We start from the raw sequence: 18,586 nt of genomic DNA on the forward strand, positions 1-18,586 counted from the left end.
CTTGCATTGTTGGATTGGATTGGTTTATTGTCACGTGTACCAAGGTACACTGCAAAGTATTTTTTTGCGAGCAGCTCAACAGATCACTAAGTACATGAAAAGAAAAGGAAATAAAAGAAAATAAAAACTAGGGCAACAGAAGGTACACAATGTAACTACATAGACACCGGAATCAGGTGAAGCATACAGGGGTGTTGTGTTAATGAGGTCAGTCCATAAGAGGGTCGTTTCATTTCAGCTATTATTCATGATTTCATGAAAAACTGACATTAAGAGTAGATAAAAAGCTCTCCTCTCAATGTACATGAGAGGAAGACAATTAAACTTGTTTTAAGAAGTCTCAACATAGGGCGGCATGTGGCGCAGTGGTTAGCACTGGGACTGCGGCGCCGAGGTCCCAGGTTCGATCCTGGCTCTGGGTCACTGTCCGTGTGGAGTTTGCACATTCTCCCCGTGTTTGCGAGGGTTTCGCCCCCACAACCCAAAGATGTGCTGGGTAGGTGGATTGGCCACGCTAAATTGCCCCTGAATTGGAAAATAAATAACAAATAATTGGCTTCTCTAAAAAAAAATTTTTAAGTCTCAACATAACAAAAAATCCATAAAATGTTTTGAATCTGCTGTATAATTTTTTAATTGAAAGCTTTATTCCCAATGAGGAAGTGGGTGTGAAAAATGCTTCCTTGCCTTTAGGATTTATTGAATGAACAGCTTAGCATTAGTTATAATTATATTCCCATTTAGAGCTGTGAAGTTTAAGGGGAGATTTAATAGAAGTCCAAAATCATAAAGACTTTTGATCAGGAGAAACTGTTTCCCATTGGCAGGAGTGTCCGTGTCCAGATTTAACCCAGCTGGCCGAAGAACCAGAGGGGAGATGAAGAAACATGCCTTCGACGCAGCAAATTGTTGTGATTAAGAGACACGTGGCCCGAAGAGGCTACGGAACCAAATTTAATAGCAATTTCAAAATAAGATTGAATAAACTGAGAGCGGGAAAGAAAAATTAATTAGAGGGTACAAAAAAAGAGCAAGCACTGGGACTAATTGGCAAAGAGTGGCACGAGAACAAAGGGCTGAATGGCCTTCTGTGCTGTACGATTACATAATCATATGAAACATTATACAATACATAATCAATATTTAAGCGATCGCAAAAAGTACTTGGAGATTTCAAAGTGACAAGACACAGACTCGAAAATCCTTGCAATAACTCATTTCCTTAGGCAGCATGTCCGTATCTCATCCCAGTGCTGCCCAACAATACAGCATCCCCTGGCTTACATGCTGCCTCGCACTACAAATGTTATTACCATCAGTCCTGCCTGCTGCAGCCTTCTACTAAACCCTGAAGAAGCAGAAATCAATCAGGCAAAAGGGGAAGAAACAAACCCCCAGAGCAAATATTCACAGGGTTCCCAATAACAATCATCTGACCCTGTGGTGCTGGAAAGCCCATCAAGCCTTTTGTTTCTTCGAGGACTCCGTGCATAATAAAATAGACTTTGCTTAACAGTTGGAGGGGGCTAAGCAACCCTGTATTGTCCATCTCCCTGTGTTTAATGCATTGCATTTTCCACACTGACAGAAAACCAGCGGAACCCCTGGACAATGCCCAGGACGGGACTTTTAAAAAGGTAGAAACAAAAAAAGCTGGGAGTTAATAAAATAGCCTACCTGTGGTAACTTTTGTGTTCCTTAACTCTGCACTCAAAACTGCTCCACGCATTGCTAATCAGTGATCAACTAGAAACTGCAGATCACTCTGAAAAGCCCGGCAGGGTATTTGCCTTTCAATTCTTCTACTCTGTTTATTCCCAATACAAGTATATTCATCAAGCTTAGAAACAACTCTTGGACAAAGGCAGTGAAATGTAAATCACGGACTTGTGTTTAAAACACAGACTTGCCATTGCCTAATGAGTGCACTCAGAGGAAAGTACTCACTGGATGATTTAAATGTTTCCATTTAACCCGACACATTCTGATGTCTCCACACCCTGGTGATGATGACAACAAACGGCTGATGAAAGTTGCGTACTGACTGGACTTCTGTAACATTTTGCGTGGTTCCCAATATTAATCGGTTATCATTGCAGAAGCCTTTCAAAGATCTAACATTACAAGCGCTAAAACTGGAAACAGTTACTAAACTGAGAGAATACAAGTGAAGCACTTACGCAAAGAGTCTCTGAATAATGTCTGTTGGTGCTGCCAGTCTTTCGTTTGCTACAAAGCCATAGAATGGGATCAAGAATCTAAACATCGTTTAAAGTTTAATATTGAATTACAGACTATCAGAAATCTTTTTTAAAATAGTACGGCATAGTTTCCAAATTAAACTTGCACCATCCCAGTATCATCCACGATTTGGTTTAATTGAGAGAACCACATTCTGTATGTCGGAAGCACATACCTAAATAGTAAATAATAATGGGCGGCACGGTAGCACAGTGGTTAGCACTGTTGCTTCAAAGCGCCAGGGCCCCAGGTTCGATTCCCGGCTTGGGTCACTGTCTGTGCGGAGTCTGCACGTTCTCCCCGTGTCTGTGTGGGTTTCCTCCGGGCGCTCCGGTTTCCTCCCACAAGCCCGAAAGACGTGCTTGTTAGGTGAATTGGACATTCTGAATTCTCCCTCTGTGTACCTGAACAGACGCCGGAATGTGGCGACTAGGGGATTTTAGCGTGGCCAATCCACCTACCCTGCACATCTTTTGGTTGTGGGGGCAGAAACCCACACAAACACGGGGAGAATGTGCAAACTCCACCCAGACAATGACCCAGAGCCGGGATCGAACCTGGGACCTCGGCACAGTGAGGCAGCAGTGCTAACCCACTGCACCACCGTGATGCCCTTTCATTGCAGTGTAAATGTAAGCCTACTTGTGACTATAATAAAGATTGTTATTATATTATAGGGTGAATCGAAATTCTCTTAGCACCTCAACATGGATACTAATCTCAAATCAGGCCAAATTTCATGGGGCGGTTTCTGGTGGCATAGTGGTGTTGTTACTGGCCTAGCAATCTGGAGGCCCAGGCTAATGCTCTTGAGATTCAATTCAATTGATTAAAAATCATCTGGAATGGAAAATTAGTTTTAGTGCCAGTGACCATAGGGCGGCATAGGGTTACCACTGCTGCCTCACAGCGCTGAGCACCCGGGTTCGATCCTGGCCCCAAGTCACTGTCCATTTGGAGTTTGCACATTCTCCCCGTGACTGCGTGGGCCTCACCCCCAGAACCCAAAAAGATGTGCAGGGTAGGTGGATTGGCCACGCTAAATTGCCCTTAATTGGAAAAAAAAAATTGGGTACTCTAAATTTATTTTTAAAAATGACCATGAAACCATTGTCGATGGTCATAAAAATCCATCTGTTCACTAATGGTTTTCAGGAAAGCAAATTGGCCATCCGTACCTGGTGTGGACCTTATATATGACTCCACACCCACAGCAATGTGACTGACTCGTAACTGCCCCCTGAAATGGGCTAGCCAAACCACTGAGTCATATCAAACTGCTACCAAGTCCAAAAGGAATGAACCCCATTCCAACCCAGCACTGTGGGTGTACCTACACCCGTGGACTGGAGTAGTTCAGGGAGGCAGCTCACCATCACCTTCTCTACAGCAAGCAGGGATTGGCAATAACGCTGGCCGAGACAGATACCCCCAAATCCTGCGAATAATAAAGTTTTAAAAAGCACATGGATCTTCTGCTGGTTTTGGATCAACACTGATACTCAAAGAATTTGAGGGGAATGTACTGAGGATTGTAAAGGACTCAAGAAACTAAAGTGAGTTGTAGCATTAGTAGGCACAGAAAGGAGACAAACTGATCAGTGTTAAAAACATCTGGAATTTCAACTAGTGGATAAACTGCATTGCTAAGCAGATTGGAAAAATAAACAAAATAGTACTGCTATTGATAAAAGTTACTAAAATTATGATTCTAAAAGTGTACAATGGACTCTTGATTCTCAATATTTTACGTTCTTGCTACAACTTGTGATGAATGCAGGAATTTGGGTGGCGCAGTGGTTAGCACTGCTGCCTCACAGCGCCGAGATCGCAGGTTCGATCCCGGCCCTGGGTCACCGTCCATGTGGAGTTTGCACATTCTCCCCGTGTCTGCGTGGGTCTCAGCCCACAACCCATAGCCCACAACCCAAAGGTGTGCAGAGTACGCGGATTGGCCACGCTAAATTGCCCCTTAATTGGAAAGTTTTTAAAAAGTGTGTGGTGCAATAAGGGTTAAAAGCCTGGGTTATGAGGAGGAGAAATTTCTACAGCCAGAGAGTGGTGGGTCTGTGGAATTCATTGCCACAGAGGGCGGTGGAGGCCAGGACGTTGAGTGTCTTTAAGACAGAAGTTGATAAATTCTTGATTTCTCGAGGAATTAAGGGCTATGGAGAGAGAGCGGGTAAATGGAGTTGAAATCAGCCATGATTGAATGGTGGCGTGGAATCGATGAGCCGAATGGCCTTACTTCCGCTCCTATGTCTTATGGTCTTATGGCTGCAGGAGAGTTTTTTAAATCCTGGTTTGCAAGGCAGCTAGGCGTTTTTGGGAGCAAGAGGTGCAATTAAAGGTGCAATTGTAAACGTTTAAGCTAATGGATATTTGTTTTATTATGGGCCAGGGTTTAGAGAACTCCAAAGTATATCCTAGAGATCACCTGACCCACAACTTTTACTAGATTGTGGTTATGGGGAGCACACGGCCCACTCTACAGGTGTGGGGCAGCAGAAATTTAAACATAATTTTTAAAGCAAAACAATGTTTATTCTATGAACTCAGTTAACCTTTTTAAAACATACAGGGAACATCTTAGCAACCATCAATACACCCCCCAAAGAATATCACACTCTAAGTAATCCTTAAACTTTCCTTTTAACATCCACAAAACAAAAATCCTTTTTACAGAAGCACATCAATTAAATTCTCTACTGAAAGCAGTTATCACTCTGAATTCACCAAATGATCTAGAGATAGTCTTTAGATGGCAGAGAGAGCGAAATTACACCTTCTTTGGCTGGCTTCAGCTCCAACATTAAAACAAAACCAAAAAACACACACCCAAGCTTTTTCTCAAAGCGAAACTAAAAAGCAGAGCTCCACCCACACTCTGACATCACTGCAGCCACTTGAGCAGACAAACATTTCTTAAAGTGACATTCCCATGACAGTTTATATTAAGAGTGTTCCCTGTGGAATCATTAATTAGAGACAGTGCTCAGCTTGGCAAGACGATGTAGTTAATGGGAGGAGCCTGGGGTTGAAGCAGTCAGGTGTTGAGGTTCAGTTTTAGTTTGAGGCTGGAAGGCAAATAGAAAGGTTTTCTGAAGAAATACAGCCAGACATTCTGCATGGTTCTGACAGGGTTCAGGTTTATCTTTTCAAACAGTCTCTAAAGACATCTCTGTATAGCAAGCCTTCCCGAATGCTAACTGTATTTAAAATCGGAGATGGTTTTGTTGTTTGAGCGGAAATAAAGATAGCAGTTAAGGGTTATTGTGTCACTGCATTGATTAGCATTGTTTAAGGGGTAATTGTAAGCTATTTACTTGTGCGATGTTAAAGATATTTTAATACTGTGTCAGTAATAAAGTTTGTTTGAATAAACCACATCCCTATTTTGTGTGAAGTCACTCCTGGAGCGAGGTATCCTTTCCTCACAGTCTGACAAAACTAGGATAAAATATCGGGGTATCATTCCAGTAACCTAGCCACTGTTGGGTCTGGTCCAGGATCATAATAAACTATACAGGGCATTGCTGAGACCACAGCTAGAGTAGTGTGTGCAATTTTGGTCCCTTTACTTAACAAATTAAATACTTGCATTGGAAGCAGTTCAGAGAAGGTTCACTGGGTGGCTTCCTGGGATGAAAGGGTTGTCTTACCAGGACCTATAGTATGTGGAGTTTAGAAGACTGAGGTATAACCTTATTGAAACATGTAAGATCCGAAGCGGTTTGACAGGGTAGGTGACGAGAGGAGTCTTCCCCCATGAGGGAATTTAGAACTAGGGGGCATAGTTTCAAAATAAGGGGGTCTCCCATTTAAGATGGGGAAGAGGAGAAATTCCTGGTCTCCCAGAGGACTATTAGTCTTTGGCACTCGCTTCCCCAGAGAGCATTGGAGGCTGGGTCATTATATATATTCAAGACAGAATTAGACAAAATTTTGCTCAACAAAGCAGTCAAGAGTTTGGGGTGGGGGGTAGGTGAGCAAGAAAGTGGAGTAAAGACCACAATCAGATCAGTTATTGAATGGCAGAGTAGGCTCAAGGGCCCAAATGACCTACTCCTGTTTTGTGGACAGACACTAGTTAATATCATTTCCCTTTGCATTAGGCAGTGACAAATGAACATTCGTGAGGGGAGTTTTCACAGCTTTGAATTGTGAGTTCCACAGCAATGTGAATGTCTATCTCCTCTTTCTACCACGTGAAACAGTCCCAATGGAGAGAGGTTGGCCTGTGAGAAAAATACAAAACCTCAGCAGCAGAAGTTTATGCAGAAGCTGCCACAAGAAACAGCAATGTTCGCAGGTGTCAATACAATATTGGGGAGTTCCCAAACAATTGAATTGCTTTAAAATGCATGTTTCAATGGCGACACGGTGGCGCAGTAGCAACCCTCAGCCTGTTCTCTCAACCTTTAACAAATATCCCTCTTTTCTTAAGTTTTTACAAAGCAGCTAACTTCACATTTCTCTCACAGCGCCGAGGACCCGGGTTTGATCCCGGCCCCGGGTCACTGTCCGTGTGAAGTTAATAATCTTTACTGTTGTCACAAGTAGGCTTAGGTTAACACTGCAATGAAATTACCCTTAAAATGAAGTTTGCACATTCACCCGGTATCTGCGTGGGTCTCACCCCCACAACCCAAAAGATGTGCAGGGTAGGTGGATTGGCCACGGTAAATTACCCCTTAATTGGAATTTTTCTTTACTTTCACTTCTGCAGGTTGTGATTCCATCCGATCTCAGAACTGCAGCTTCGTAACATTGATATGAGTTAGAATTTAACAGCATGCTGGCAGGTCACTTGACAGGACAGTTCTCTGCCACACACTCCACACAAGTCCCTCTTCATTCAACCCTTCCTCCCTCCTGTTTTTTTCATGCTTCCCCTTAACTTCATCTATGCTATTTGCCTTAACTGCTCCTGTGGTAGTGAGTTCCACATTCAAACAACTCTCTGAATAAAGTTTCTCTTGGATTTATTGATTTTTGACTACCCAATTCTTTTTTTTCCAATTAAGGGGCAATTTATCGTAGCCGATCACTGCACATCTTTGTGTTGTGGGACTGAGAACTACGCAGACGCGGGGGAGAATGTACAAACTCCACACGGACCGTGACCTGGGGCCTGGATCGAACCCGGGTCCTCGCGCCGTGAGGCAGCAGTGCTAACCACTGCACCACCTTGTCACCCTTTCTCTTGGATTTATTAGTGACTATTTTATATTTATGCCTCCTAGATTTAGTCTCTGCCATCTTCTCCACACCCACCCAATCAAATCACTTCAGAATTATAACATCTACCAGGTCAACCCTCAGCCTGATCTCTCAACCTTTAACAAATATTCTTCTTTTCTTTAGATTTTATAAAGCAGCTAACTTCACATTTCTCTCCATTATATCCCATCTTTCACATTCCTGTCAACCATTGAACTTGCCTAATGCCTTTTGCAGCCTCCTTACATCTATCTCACAGCTTACTGTCCAGCTAACATTGAATCGTCCTCCCATCTAAGTCATTGACTGTAAACAGCGGAGACCCAAAGACACAGCACTGATCCTGTGATACCTCACAAGTTACAGCCTGTCAACTCTCAAATTACCCCCATTTAATCCTATTCCATTTCTGTCCATTAGCCAATGCTCAATCTAAGCTAATACATTACCACAACCCCATGAGCTCTAACCTTGTGTAAATATCTGTGTGCCACTTTATTTATTTATTTTAAAATGTAGAGTACCCAATTCATTTTTTTCAAATTAAGGGGCAATTTATCGAGGCCAATCCACCTACCCTGCACATTTCATAGAATTTACAGTGCAGAAGGAGGCCATTCGAGTCTGCACCGGCTCTTGGAAAGAGCACCCTACCCAAGGTCCACACCTCCACCCTATCCCCATAACCCAGCAACCCCACCCAACACTAAGGGCAATTTTGGACACTAAGGGCAATTTAGCATGGCCAATCCACCTAACCCGCACATCTTTGGACTATGGGAGGAAACCGGAGGAAACCCACGCACACACGGGGAGGATGTGCAGACTCCGCACAGACAGTGACCCAAGCCGGAATCGAACCTGGGACCCTGGGGCTGTGAAGCAATTGTGCTATCATCAATGCTACCGTACACATCTTTGTGTTGTGGGGGTGAAACCCTCGCAAACACGGGGAGAATGTGCAAACTCCACACGGACAGTGACCCAGAGCTGGAATCGAACCTGGGACCTCGGCGCCATAAGGCAGCCGTGCTGCCCACTGCACCACCGTGCTGCCCTATCTGTGTGGCACTTTATTGACTACTTTTTGAAAATTCAGTTACACTAGATCCACTGGTTCCCGTTGATCTAACTTACCACTTACATCCTTAAAAAATAAGATTTCTCCAACACAATTTCCCTTTCATAAACTTGTGTTGTCTCTGCCCAACCACTTCCGATTTGCTGAGTGCCCCGTTGTCACATCCTGACAAACAGATTCCTGCATTTGTTCTAGTATGGATGTCAGGCTAACTGGCCTATAAATTCTCAGCTTTCTCTCTCCTTCATTTCTAGAGTACCCAATTATTTTCTTCCCAATTAAGGGGCAATTTAGAGTGGCATCTGCAACACCGCCTCCTGCTGGTACGGGGCCTGAGGAGATCCCGCCTGTCGATGATCCCGGTGGCGTGATCAACTCTACTCAACGCGTCCGCAACATGTACCAGGCTCAGCCTGATACAATTTAAGGTCAATCACTGGGCTCACATGACAGTGGCCCGGGTGAGCAGATTCTTCGGGGGGGAAGACAGGTGTGCAAAATGTGCGGGAGGATCAGCGAACCATGTCCACATGTTCTGGGCATGTCCGAAGCTTAGGGGATTTTGGCAGGGGTTTGCAGATGTCATGTCCACGGTGTTAAAAACAAGGGTGGCACCGAGTCCAGAGGTGGCGATTTTCGGGATGTCGGAAGGTCCAGGAATCCAGGAGGAGAAAGAGGCAGACGTTCTGGCCTTTGTTTTCCTGGTAGCCCGGAGGCGGATATTACTAGCTTGTCGGGACTCAAAGCCGCCAAAGTCGGAGACCTGGCTATCGGACATGGCTAGCTTTCTCTGTTTGGAGAAAATCAAGTTTGCCTTGAGAGGGTCACTGTTAGGGTTCACCCGGAGGTGGCAACCGTTCGTCGACTTCTTCACGGAAAATTAATCATCAGCAGAAAGGGGGGGGGGGGGGTTAGTTTAGCTGAGAGTCGGGGGTTAAAAAGGTGGGACCTGTAAGGAAGAGAGACAGCTTTTTGCACTATGTTTATAGTTTCATGTACATTGTTTATTGTGTTGTTGTTATAATACCAAAAATACCTCAACAAAATGTTTATTAAAAAAAAATGGAGGCCACGTAAAAAATATGGAGGCAATTGCGGCAGCATTTTAAGGTGTGTGTGTGTGGCGGGGGGGGGGGGGGGGGGGGGGGGGGCGGGGGGTCCGAAGGTGACTCCGATTAGGGGCAATCACATGTTTGAACCGGCTAGACTGACTGCTAGGTTTACAGGTTGGGAGGCAGGTGAAATTGACGAAGCAATGTGTTTTTCAATCTGGGCCAATGCATAGTGGTTTGCCTGGGACAGTCCCCGGGGAGTTAATGTGCTTTTAGCCCCTGGAAAGTTAATTTGCGTTTTAGCTTGGGGAGATGAGGTCATTGCTGGGTGGAGCCCAGGAAGGCAGAGAGGTGTTTTGAAAGCATTAGGGAGAAAGGGTTTTAGAGAAAGGCTTTCCGAAGTGAAGTCTGATCTGGCAACCATTGTTCTTTTCGACCACAAGTAAAGGTGTTTTCATTTCACCGGAGGCAAGTTTTTAAAAAGTAATAATATTTTAGAAGCAGAGCAGTCTTGTCTGAAGACAAGGAAGAGGCTGAAACCATCCAGTTGAAACAGCTATTGGAAGACATTCAGCCAGAATCTGAAGGAGTTCTAACCAGAGCCAGAAACTGTCCTGCTCCACAAGTATTACTCAATGCCCTGCTGGTTTTGAAGCCGGAGTGACAGCTATATGTTTCTTTCCTTGTTGTTTAACGTGAAATTAGTGTTATGGGGTAATTGCAAGCTCTTCTTTTTTGGGTGTGAAGTTAAAAGCTTAATATTACATTTATGGGGGAGCACGGTGGCGCAGTGGTAGCACTGTAGTCTCACGGCGCCGAGGTCCCAGGTTCGATCCCGGCCCCGGGTCACTGTCCGTGTGGAGTTTGCACATTCTCCCCGTGTTTGCGTGGGTTTCGCCCCCACAACCCATAGATGTGCAGGGTAGGTGGATTGGCCACGCTAAATTGCCCCTTAATTGGAAAATAAATAAAAAATAATTGGCTTCTCTAAATTGGTCCCCGGTTCGATTCCCCGCTGGGTCACTGTCTGTGCGGAGTCTGCACGTTCTCCCAGTGTCTGCGTGGGTTTGCTCTGGTTTCCTCCCACAGTCCAAAGACGTGCACGTTAGGTGGATTGGCCATGATAAATTGCCCTTAGTGTCCAAAAGGTTAGGAGGGGTTATTGGGTGACGGGGATAGGGTGGAAGTGAGGGCTTAAGTGCATTGGTACAGACTCGATGGGCCGAATGGCCTCCTTCTGCACTGTATGTTCTATGTAAATACGAAATCCCTGTTTTTTTTTCATGCAATCACTCCTGGAGCGAATCATTCTCTCCGCACAGTCTTAAATAAACTAAAATATTGGGGTTTCGGTCCAGTACCCCAGCCACTGTTGGGGTCTTGTCTGAGATCGTAATAAAAAAAATAGGTTTACAGTTACAGCAACAAAAGCGAATTGCATTTAAATAACCACTTTAAAAAAATTTTTAAGAGTACCCAATTAATTTTTTTTCCAATTAAGGGGCAATTTAGTGTGGCCAATCCATCTAACCTGCACATTTTTGGGTTGTGGGGGTGAAACTCACGCAGACATAGGGACATGCAAACTCCACACGGGCAGTGACCCAAGGCTGGGATTCGAATCCAGGTCCTCAGCGCCGTAGACCCAGAGCTAACCACTGCACCACATGCCGCCCTTTGTATAACACTTTTAACGTGGCAAAACGTCACAAGGCACTCCACGTGAGCAATTATAGAACAAAATTAGGCACCGGGCCATGTAAGGAGATATTAGAGGACAGGTGAGCAAAAGCTTGGTCAAAGAAATAGGTTTTAAGAAGCACCTTGAAGGAGAAGATTGAGATGGAGAGGGGTTTAAGAAGGGAATTCTATAGCTTAGGACCTTAGCTGCTGATGGCACAAGCGACCAACGGTGGAGCGATGGAAGAGCGCAGAGATCTCGGAGGGCTGGAGCCTGGCGGCTGCTACAGACAGAGGGAGGAGGGAATGGAAGATGTTTGGTTTAAGTAGAATAAATAAGGAACAATGCTGAAGAGTCAATAACCAGAGGATGCAGATTGTAGGTGATTGGTAAAAGAGCCACGGTAACAGAAGAAAACTTCTTTGCACCACGCACGATTAGGGTTTTGAACGCAGGCCTGATACGGTGGCGGAATCGGTCAATAGTAGTCTTCAAAAGGAAACCACATAAATACTCAAAAGAGGAAACATTGCAGGAAGAGCAGTGGAGTGGGACAAACTGGATTAATCTTCCAAAGTGCTAACGTAGGCTCAGCAGGCCAAGCAGCCGGCTTCTTTTCTGTACAATCCGATGAAAGCAAAACCCCTGTAACAGACACTGTTTAAAGCGAAAATAACCGTGCGTTCACTCCATTTCCTCAATGAATCCACAACCATGCTGGATTAGTACCACTATTACAATGAAGCTCAGTTAGCGTCACTTCCTGCTTATTGTCACACGTTAGGCTGGCAAATTGAAAGCGACAATTACAAGGCTCGCCTGCATTAATTAATGACTGAGTGCCTCTGCTTGTTCGTCAATGGAAGTGCTGTAATGACGCCTCCTGACCTAGAGGGTCACTATCTGCCAGTGGAGCGTGTCCATATCACAATGGACCAACAGCTGCGCTCTTTACCATTTATATTTATCATTTATTAAAATAAGGATAAAATCCCTCACCAACTTTTGCTTTGAAGAAATACACTGAATAAAATGCTGCAAATACAACTAGATAGGCTCAGGAAATGTTACTCATGTAACGTCCCGTTATGCTATTGAGTTATGAGCAATTAGTTTTATCAAAAGTTGCACTTAAGCTACGAATCAATCAAGTGTAGCTTATTTTTATACTGTTGAATTAAACCTCAAATTAAATCAATGGATTTATCCTGGTTTTAAGTGGCTTTTAAACAACATTGAAAGAACCATTTGGTGGCCCAAACGGATTTTTAAAAATTTAATATGGTCATAAACTGTGCAATTCCTACTATCTAAAACATTGTACTGATTTATGTACACCCTGTGCTGGGGGACTAGAAAGCAAATGGATAAAATGAAAAGGGGGTTTAAATGGCATATGTCTTTCTGAGATTTTGAATGCGCATTAAGAGCATTGGAAGTTAAAGTGATGAGACACGAACCTTTAACAGAGCTGAAGGGTTAATCTTGTGGAACAGGATTGCAGTGTAATTTTGGAAATGGCCTCTATTCTCTGAAAAAGCTGATTTTTCGAGAATCATTATGCCATTTAAACACCTTTTTTCCGGGGGGCTGCTCGTGTCAGCGAAGCCCGTGTAATTTCTCCCCCCCCCCCCCCCCCCCCATGCTTTCAGCTGAACATCATCAAGCCAGAATTCTCCAGTTATCATAATACACATTGATGAGACCAGCTGAGTCATCAACCCCACCACTGTGAAGGTTTCAGCCTTGCTTTAAATCAGGCCCCTCTCTCTCTCGACTCACATGTTCCTTACTCACAGGCGAACTATCCTTTCCGCAAGATTAATCAACAGGGGGGGTGGGGGGGCAGATCAACAACGAAACTTACCAGACGTCTGGCAAATTCTTTGTTTTCGGAAAGAAACCCATATCCTGGGTGGACCTAAGACAATAAAAGCAGAAGGCATATATAATATAATCTTTTAAGCTCCTAATTAATCTTAAGTCTATCACCATTTATCTTATTCAGTGCTTGAAACAAGGAAAGAAAATTTGATCGCATTGTTTGCCTGACCGTGTGTATTGGCAATGCGAATCTTCATTGATTTCCTGCAGAGTCAGTAGCTTAAGGAACAATTACCACAACAAATATTAAGGGGAGGGGGGGGGGGAATGCTAATTCGGTGCTCAAGATTAATTAGAATTTTAAAAATAATAATAAATAAAAGTAAGTTATGAAATGAACTTAAGTTACTCCCTGGTGTGAAAAGCTGAATTCAGCAGCCACCTGCAGCACCAGTGACAGGCCCTGCCAGATGCCACAGAGCCTTTGATTTCCAGCACCAATCAAGCTTGCAATTTAACTCGCGTCACGTGAATTAAACAGGAAGAGGATCGTCACTCTTTCACAAGTTCTGCCCGTTTCCCGAGGAATATACAAGCGGCGGCAATGGGCTTTAAGCACATTCAGACTCACAGCTTGGGCACCGGTCTTTTGAATGGTCTCCATGATGGCATCCAGGTTGAGGTAGCTTTTGTTGGTGGGGGCTGGTCCAACGCAGGAGGCCTCATCTGCCATTTTAACATGAACCTGCGAGAACAAAGGCAAAAGAATTCTGCTCCAACAGGATACCCTCAAGCGAAAATAATGAACTTATATTTTACATTCACACGTGGCTTTGGAAGAGGCGACTTCAACAGAGATTACTTTTACCCGCATCGTGTTTCGGTTTGTTGAACAATAAATGCATCGCAAAACCTGCGGAAATTATTTCAAAATCAGCTGGTGACTATTTAGAGTGCACTGTTACACAAGAGACTGATTCGGGGCAATCAACGCATCAATTGTTAAAATTAATTGCAATTAAATATAAATGAATGACTGTGGCCATTTAATGTGTCTGTAGCCATGAATGTTTGGAAATACAAATGACAATTACATGTAGCCTAGGCAGTTAATAAAATTGTACTGAATAACAAACACTCATGGCCATTTCTAAGCAGGCTCCCCAGGATGTTGGAGATAATTAAGAGTGAATTCAATGCAGGGATGCTCCAAATGTCCCTGCACAGCATCAGGTCAGCAACATGCACAAATTAAGGCCAATGTCTAAAGAGTTCAATATCGCTGCATGTGAACCGGAAAATCTAGGGAATTATTTATCCAGACAGACACCAACTCGAAAGTTTCACTCACACCCATATTGCCTTTATAAGAGTAAAGAAACAGGGGGAGCTATCTGCAGTTTAGCATTCAATTAAAGTGCAGAACATTGAATTTAATATAGTTACTCTGAGCTAGCGCATTAGAGCACGTGACCAGCCAGAATTGCCTCCACATGCGCAGTCTGAATTTTACTGAGAGTTGTCACAACTAATTTTAAAAGTAATATTGTCAAATTTTTTAAAACGGCGACAAAGTTACTGGTTAAACAACAAAAGGGGTGAGGGTGAGACAAAGATTTGTGCTGCTCACTGTTCTAAGTATCTGCCTAAAAACAAAACCGATTGATGGTCTTACTATAAACAGCAAACAGTGTAATTCTTCCCCTCTGCTCTGGGACTGTTCTTCATCTCACCTAAAAACTGTTTGGCGCAATGGCCGAGACATATGTTTCCGCCTCCGAGGCCCGAGATCATACCCAGTTAGGGTGTGATGTGATATTCATCCCAGTCCGACTCGGAAAAGGGTGCCATGATTGGAAGGTTTTCCATTCCATAGCACAAACTTAAAAGGGTACAAAAAAAGATTCACTGCAAGATCAAATCTTCAAAAAAGAAGAGTTTGCATTTCTACGATACCTTTTCCAGCTTCAGGACGACCCAAAGTGCTTTGAAGCCAATAAAGTACTTTTGAAGAGTAGCCACTTTGAGAAGATTTTAAAAATACACGGCAGCCAATTTGCACATTTTGCAAGGCCCCCACACAACACGATACCGGCCAGATATTCTATTTACTTTTGAGTGATATACAAGTGAAGAGACGTGTGCATTTCTCCATCCAGTTTGTGCTTTTCATTAAAGGTGGAGTTAGCTACATTCAGATGAGGGTACCGGCATTTAACAAAATTTACTCAATGGGAGTTTTTCCATCAGGAAGCAATTTAGGGACAGTTCCCATTGCAGTTACGCATCCACATCGGCAATTTCCTGGTATCATTTCACTGGCCTTTTGCATCTATTAGAGGAGTCGTATTTGGCATTTCAGAAAAATGCCATTTGAATTATTTTTCTTAAAATTTAGAGTACCCAATTCATTTTCTCCCAATTAAGGGGCAACATGGCGTGGCCAATCCACCTAGCCTGCACATCTTTGGGTTGTGGGGGCGAAACCCATGCAGACACGGGGGGGAATGTGCAAACTCCACACAGACAGTGACCGAGGGCCGGGGTCGAACCTGGGACCTCGGCGACATGAGGCAGCAGTGCTAACCACTGGGCCACCGTGCTGCCCTATTTGAATTCTTAATATCAATTCTCAAAATCAATACTGGGGCTGGTTTAGCTCAGTGGGCTAGCCAGCTGGTTTGTGATGCAGAACAAGGCCAGCAGCGCGGGTTCAAATCCCGTACCAGCTGAGAATTCTGAATTCTCCCTCAGCGTACCCGAACAGGCGCCGGAATGTGGCGACTAGGGGCTTTTCACAGTAACTTCATACTTGTGACAATAAAAGATCATATGTAGAAACCATAGAAACGTTACAACACAGTAGGAGGCCAATCGGCCCACCTTGTCCATGCCAGCCCGAGGACCGCAGGTGCCCTTTCCAATCCCACCTTCCTACACCCGGCCCACAGCCCTGTAGCTTACAGCATTTAAGATGCAGATCCGGGTACTTTTTCACAAAAGAGAAAATGCTGGAAAATCTCGGCAGGTCTGGCAGCATCTGTAGGGAGAGAAAAGAGCGAACGTTTCGAGTCCGATGGCTCTTTGTCAAAGCTAACAGACAGAGAAAGTGGGAAATATTTATACTGTGGAGTGAGAATGAAAGATGAGTCAGAGCCACAGAAACCCAGGGAAACCGGGTGCTAATGGCCACAGTAACCAAGGGGAAAGAGCGCTAATGGCAGTCCCCAGAGAGGACACAAGATGTGAAAGGTCAAACAGCAGGAAACTAACATCAGAGGATGAACTGTAGATGTGGGGGGAGGCGCCGGAATGTGGCGACTAGGGGCTTTTCACAGTAACGTCATTTGAAGCCTACTTGTGCCAATAAGCGATTTTCATTTCATTTTTTCATTCAAAGTTATGCACATGACACAAACTCACAGCTTTACACACACTCTCACAGTTAAACACACACTCACAGTTACGCACACACACTCATGTTACGCGCACACTCATGTTACGCACACACACACAGTTACAAGCACACACACAGTTACGCACACAGTTATGCACACACACAGTTATGCACACACACAGTTATGCACAAACACAGTTATGCACACACTCACAGCTATGCACACTCACAGCTATGCACACACTCACAGCTATGCACACACTCACAGCTATGCACACACTCACAGCTATGCACACACTCAGTTACAAACACACTCTCAGTTACGCACACACACTCAGTTACGCGCACACACTCAGTTACGCGCACACACACAGTTACGCGCACACACACAGTTACGCACACACTCACAGTTACGCACACACTCACAGTTACGCACACACTCACAGTTACGCACACACTCACAGTTACGCACACACACTCAGTTACGCACAGTTACGCACACACACTCAGTTACGCACACACACTCAGTTATGCACACACACTCAGTTACAAACACACACTCAGTTACAAACACACACTCAGTTACAAACACACACTCAGTTACAAACACACACTCAGTTACACACACTCAGTTACACACACTCAGTTACACACACTCAGTTACACACACTCAGTTACACACACACTCAGTTACACACACACTCAGTTACACACACACACTCAGTTACGCACTCACACTCACAGTTACACACACACTCACAGGTGAAGGAAAGGTGGATAAGATTGGGGGGGCGGGAAATTAAATATATATTAAGAAAGAAAGAAATGGTAAAGGACAGTTAAAATGAACTGAAAACAAATGGGTCGAGGTGGGGTAGAGTTGATCATCTGAAATGGTTGAATTCGATGTTCAGGCTGGAAGGCTGTAGCGTGCCTAACCGGAAGATGAGATGTTGTTCCTCCAGTTTGCGTTGAGCTTCACTGGAATATTGCAGCAGGCCAAGAGCAGACATGTGGGCATGGGAGCAGGGTCTTGTGTTAAAATGGAAGGTCAGGGTCCTGAATGCGCACAGACCGAAGGCGCTCAGCAAAGCGATCACCCAGTCTGCGTTTGGTCTCTCCGATATAGAGGGGACCACATTGGAAGCAGCGAATGCAGTAGACCAAATTGGAAGAGATGCAAGTGAAATGCTGCTTAACCTGGAATGAGTGTTTTGGGCCTGGGATGTTAAGCATGGAAGAGGTAAAGGGGCAGGTGTTACACCTTCTGCGATTGCATGGGAAGGTGCCATGGGTGATGGGAGAGGTACTGGATATGGTGGATGAGTGGACTAGATTGTCTCGGAGGGAACGGTCTCTGCGGAATGCTGACAGAGGGAGTGAAGGGATCAAGGAATGAATTTTACTTCAAAGTTATTCAAAGAAGTTATGGATAGTTTAGGAATAAAACAATTTAAATCAACTGCGTACCATCCAGAATCGCAGGGAGCGTTAGAAAGGTGGCATCAGACATTAAAGACAATGTTGAGGGCGTATTGTCAAGATTATCCAGAGGATTGGGATAAAGGAATCCCATTCGTATTGTTTGCAATTAGGGATGCACCTAATGAGTCTACCAAGTTTAGTCCTTTTGAACTAATTTTTTGTCATGAGGTAAGAGGACCACTTAAATTGATTAAGGAAAAATTGGTGGGTGAGAAATTGGAAATTACACTATTGGATTACGTGTCAAATTTTAGGGAACGATTAAATAGAGCAGATGAATTAGCAAGACAACATTTGAAAATTGCACAAAATGTGATGAAACGGGTCGCGGACAAGAAATCCAAAGTTCGTAGTTTTGCCAGTGGGGATAAAGTTTTAGTGTTATTACCAGTGGTAGGTGAGCCTTTAAAAGCTAGGTTTTGTGGACCGTATCAGATTGAAAGGAAATTAAGTGAGGTGAATTATGTGGTAAAAACGCCAGATAGAAGGACGACTTACCGAGTGTGTCATGTGAATATGCTTAAAAGGTGCTTTGAAAGGGAAGGAGAGGAAAAGGAGGTTTTAATGATTCTAACTCAAAGTGACAAACCAAATTCAGATGA

At 44.1% G+C, this 18,586-nt stretch overlaps 1 protein-coding gene across 3 annotated transcripts in view; it reads right to left on the minus strand.

Moving 5' to 3' along the window:
• Positions 1-18,586, minus strand: part of pcca (propionyl-CoA carboxylase subunit alpha) — a 451,487-nt gene that overhangs the window by 312,510 nt on the left and 120,391 nt on the right. For 2 of the 3 annotated variants that reach the window (XM_072476057.1, XM_072476056.1), the window contains 2 exons: positions 13,734-13,847; positions 13,146-13,199 (listed from right to left, as the gene is read on the minus strand). The exons of the other annotated variant lie outside the window; for it this stretch is intronic. In XM_072476057.1, the coding sequence (XP_072332158.1) occupies positions 13,146-13,199; positions 13,734-13,847 (168 nt within the window). The remainder of the gene's footprint in view (positions 1-13,145; positions 13,200-13,733; positions 13,848-18,586) is intronic. 3 annotated transcript variants of the gene reach the window in all.

The sequence above is a fragment of the Scyliorhinus torazame genome, chromosome 15 (assembly GCF_047496885.1).
Source record: "Scyliorhinus torazame isolate Kashiwa2021f chromosome 15, sScyTor2.1, whole genome shotgun sequence".
In the NCBI taxonomy this organism is placed as follows: domain Eukaryota; kingdom Metazoa; phylum Chordata; class Chondrichthyes; order Carcharhiniformes; family Scyliorhinidae; genus Scyliorhinus; species Scyliorhinus torazame.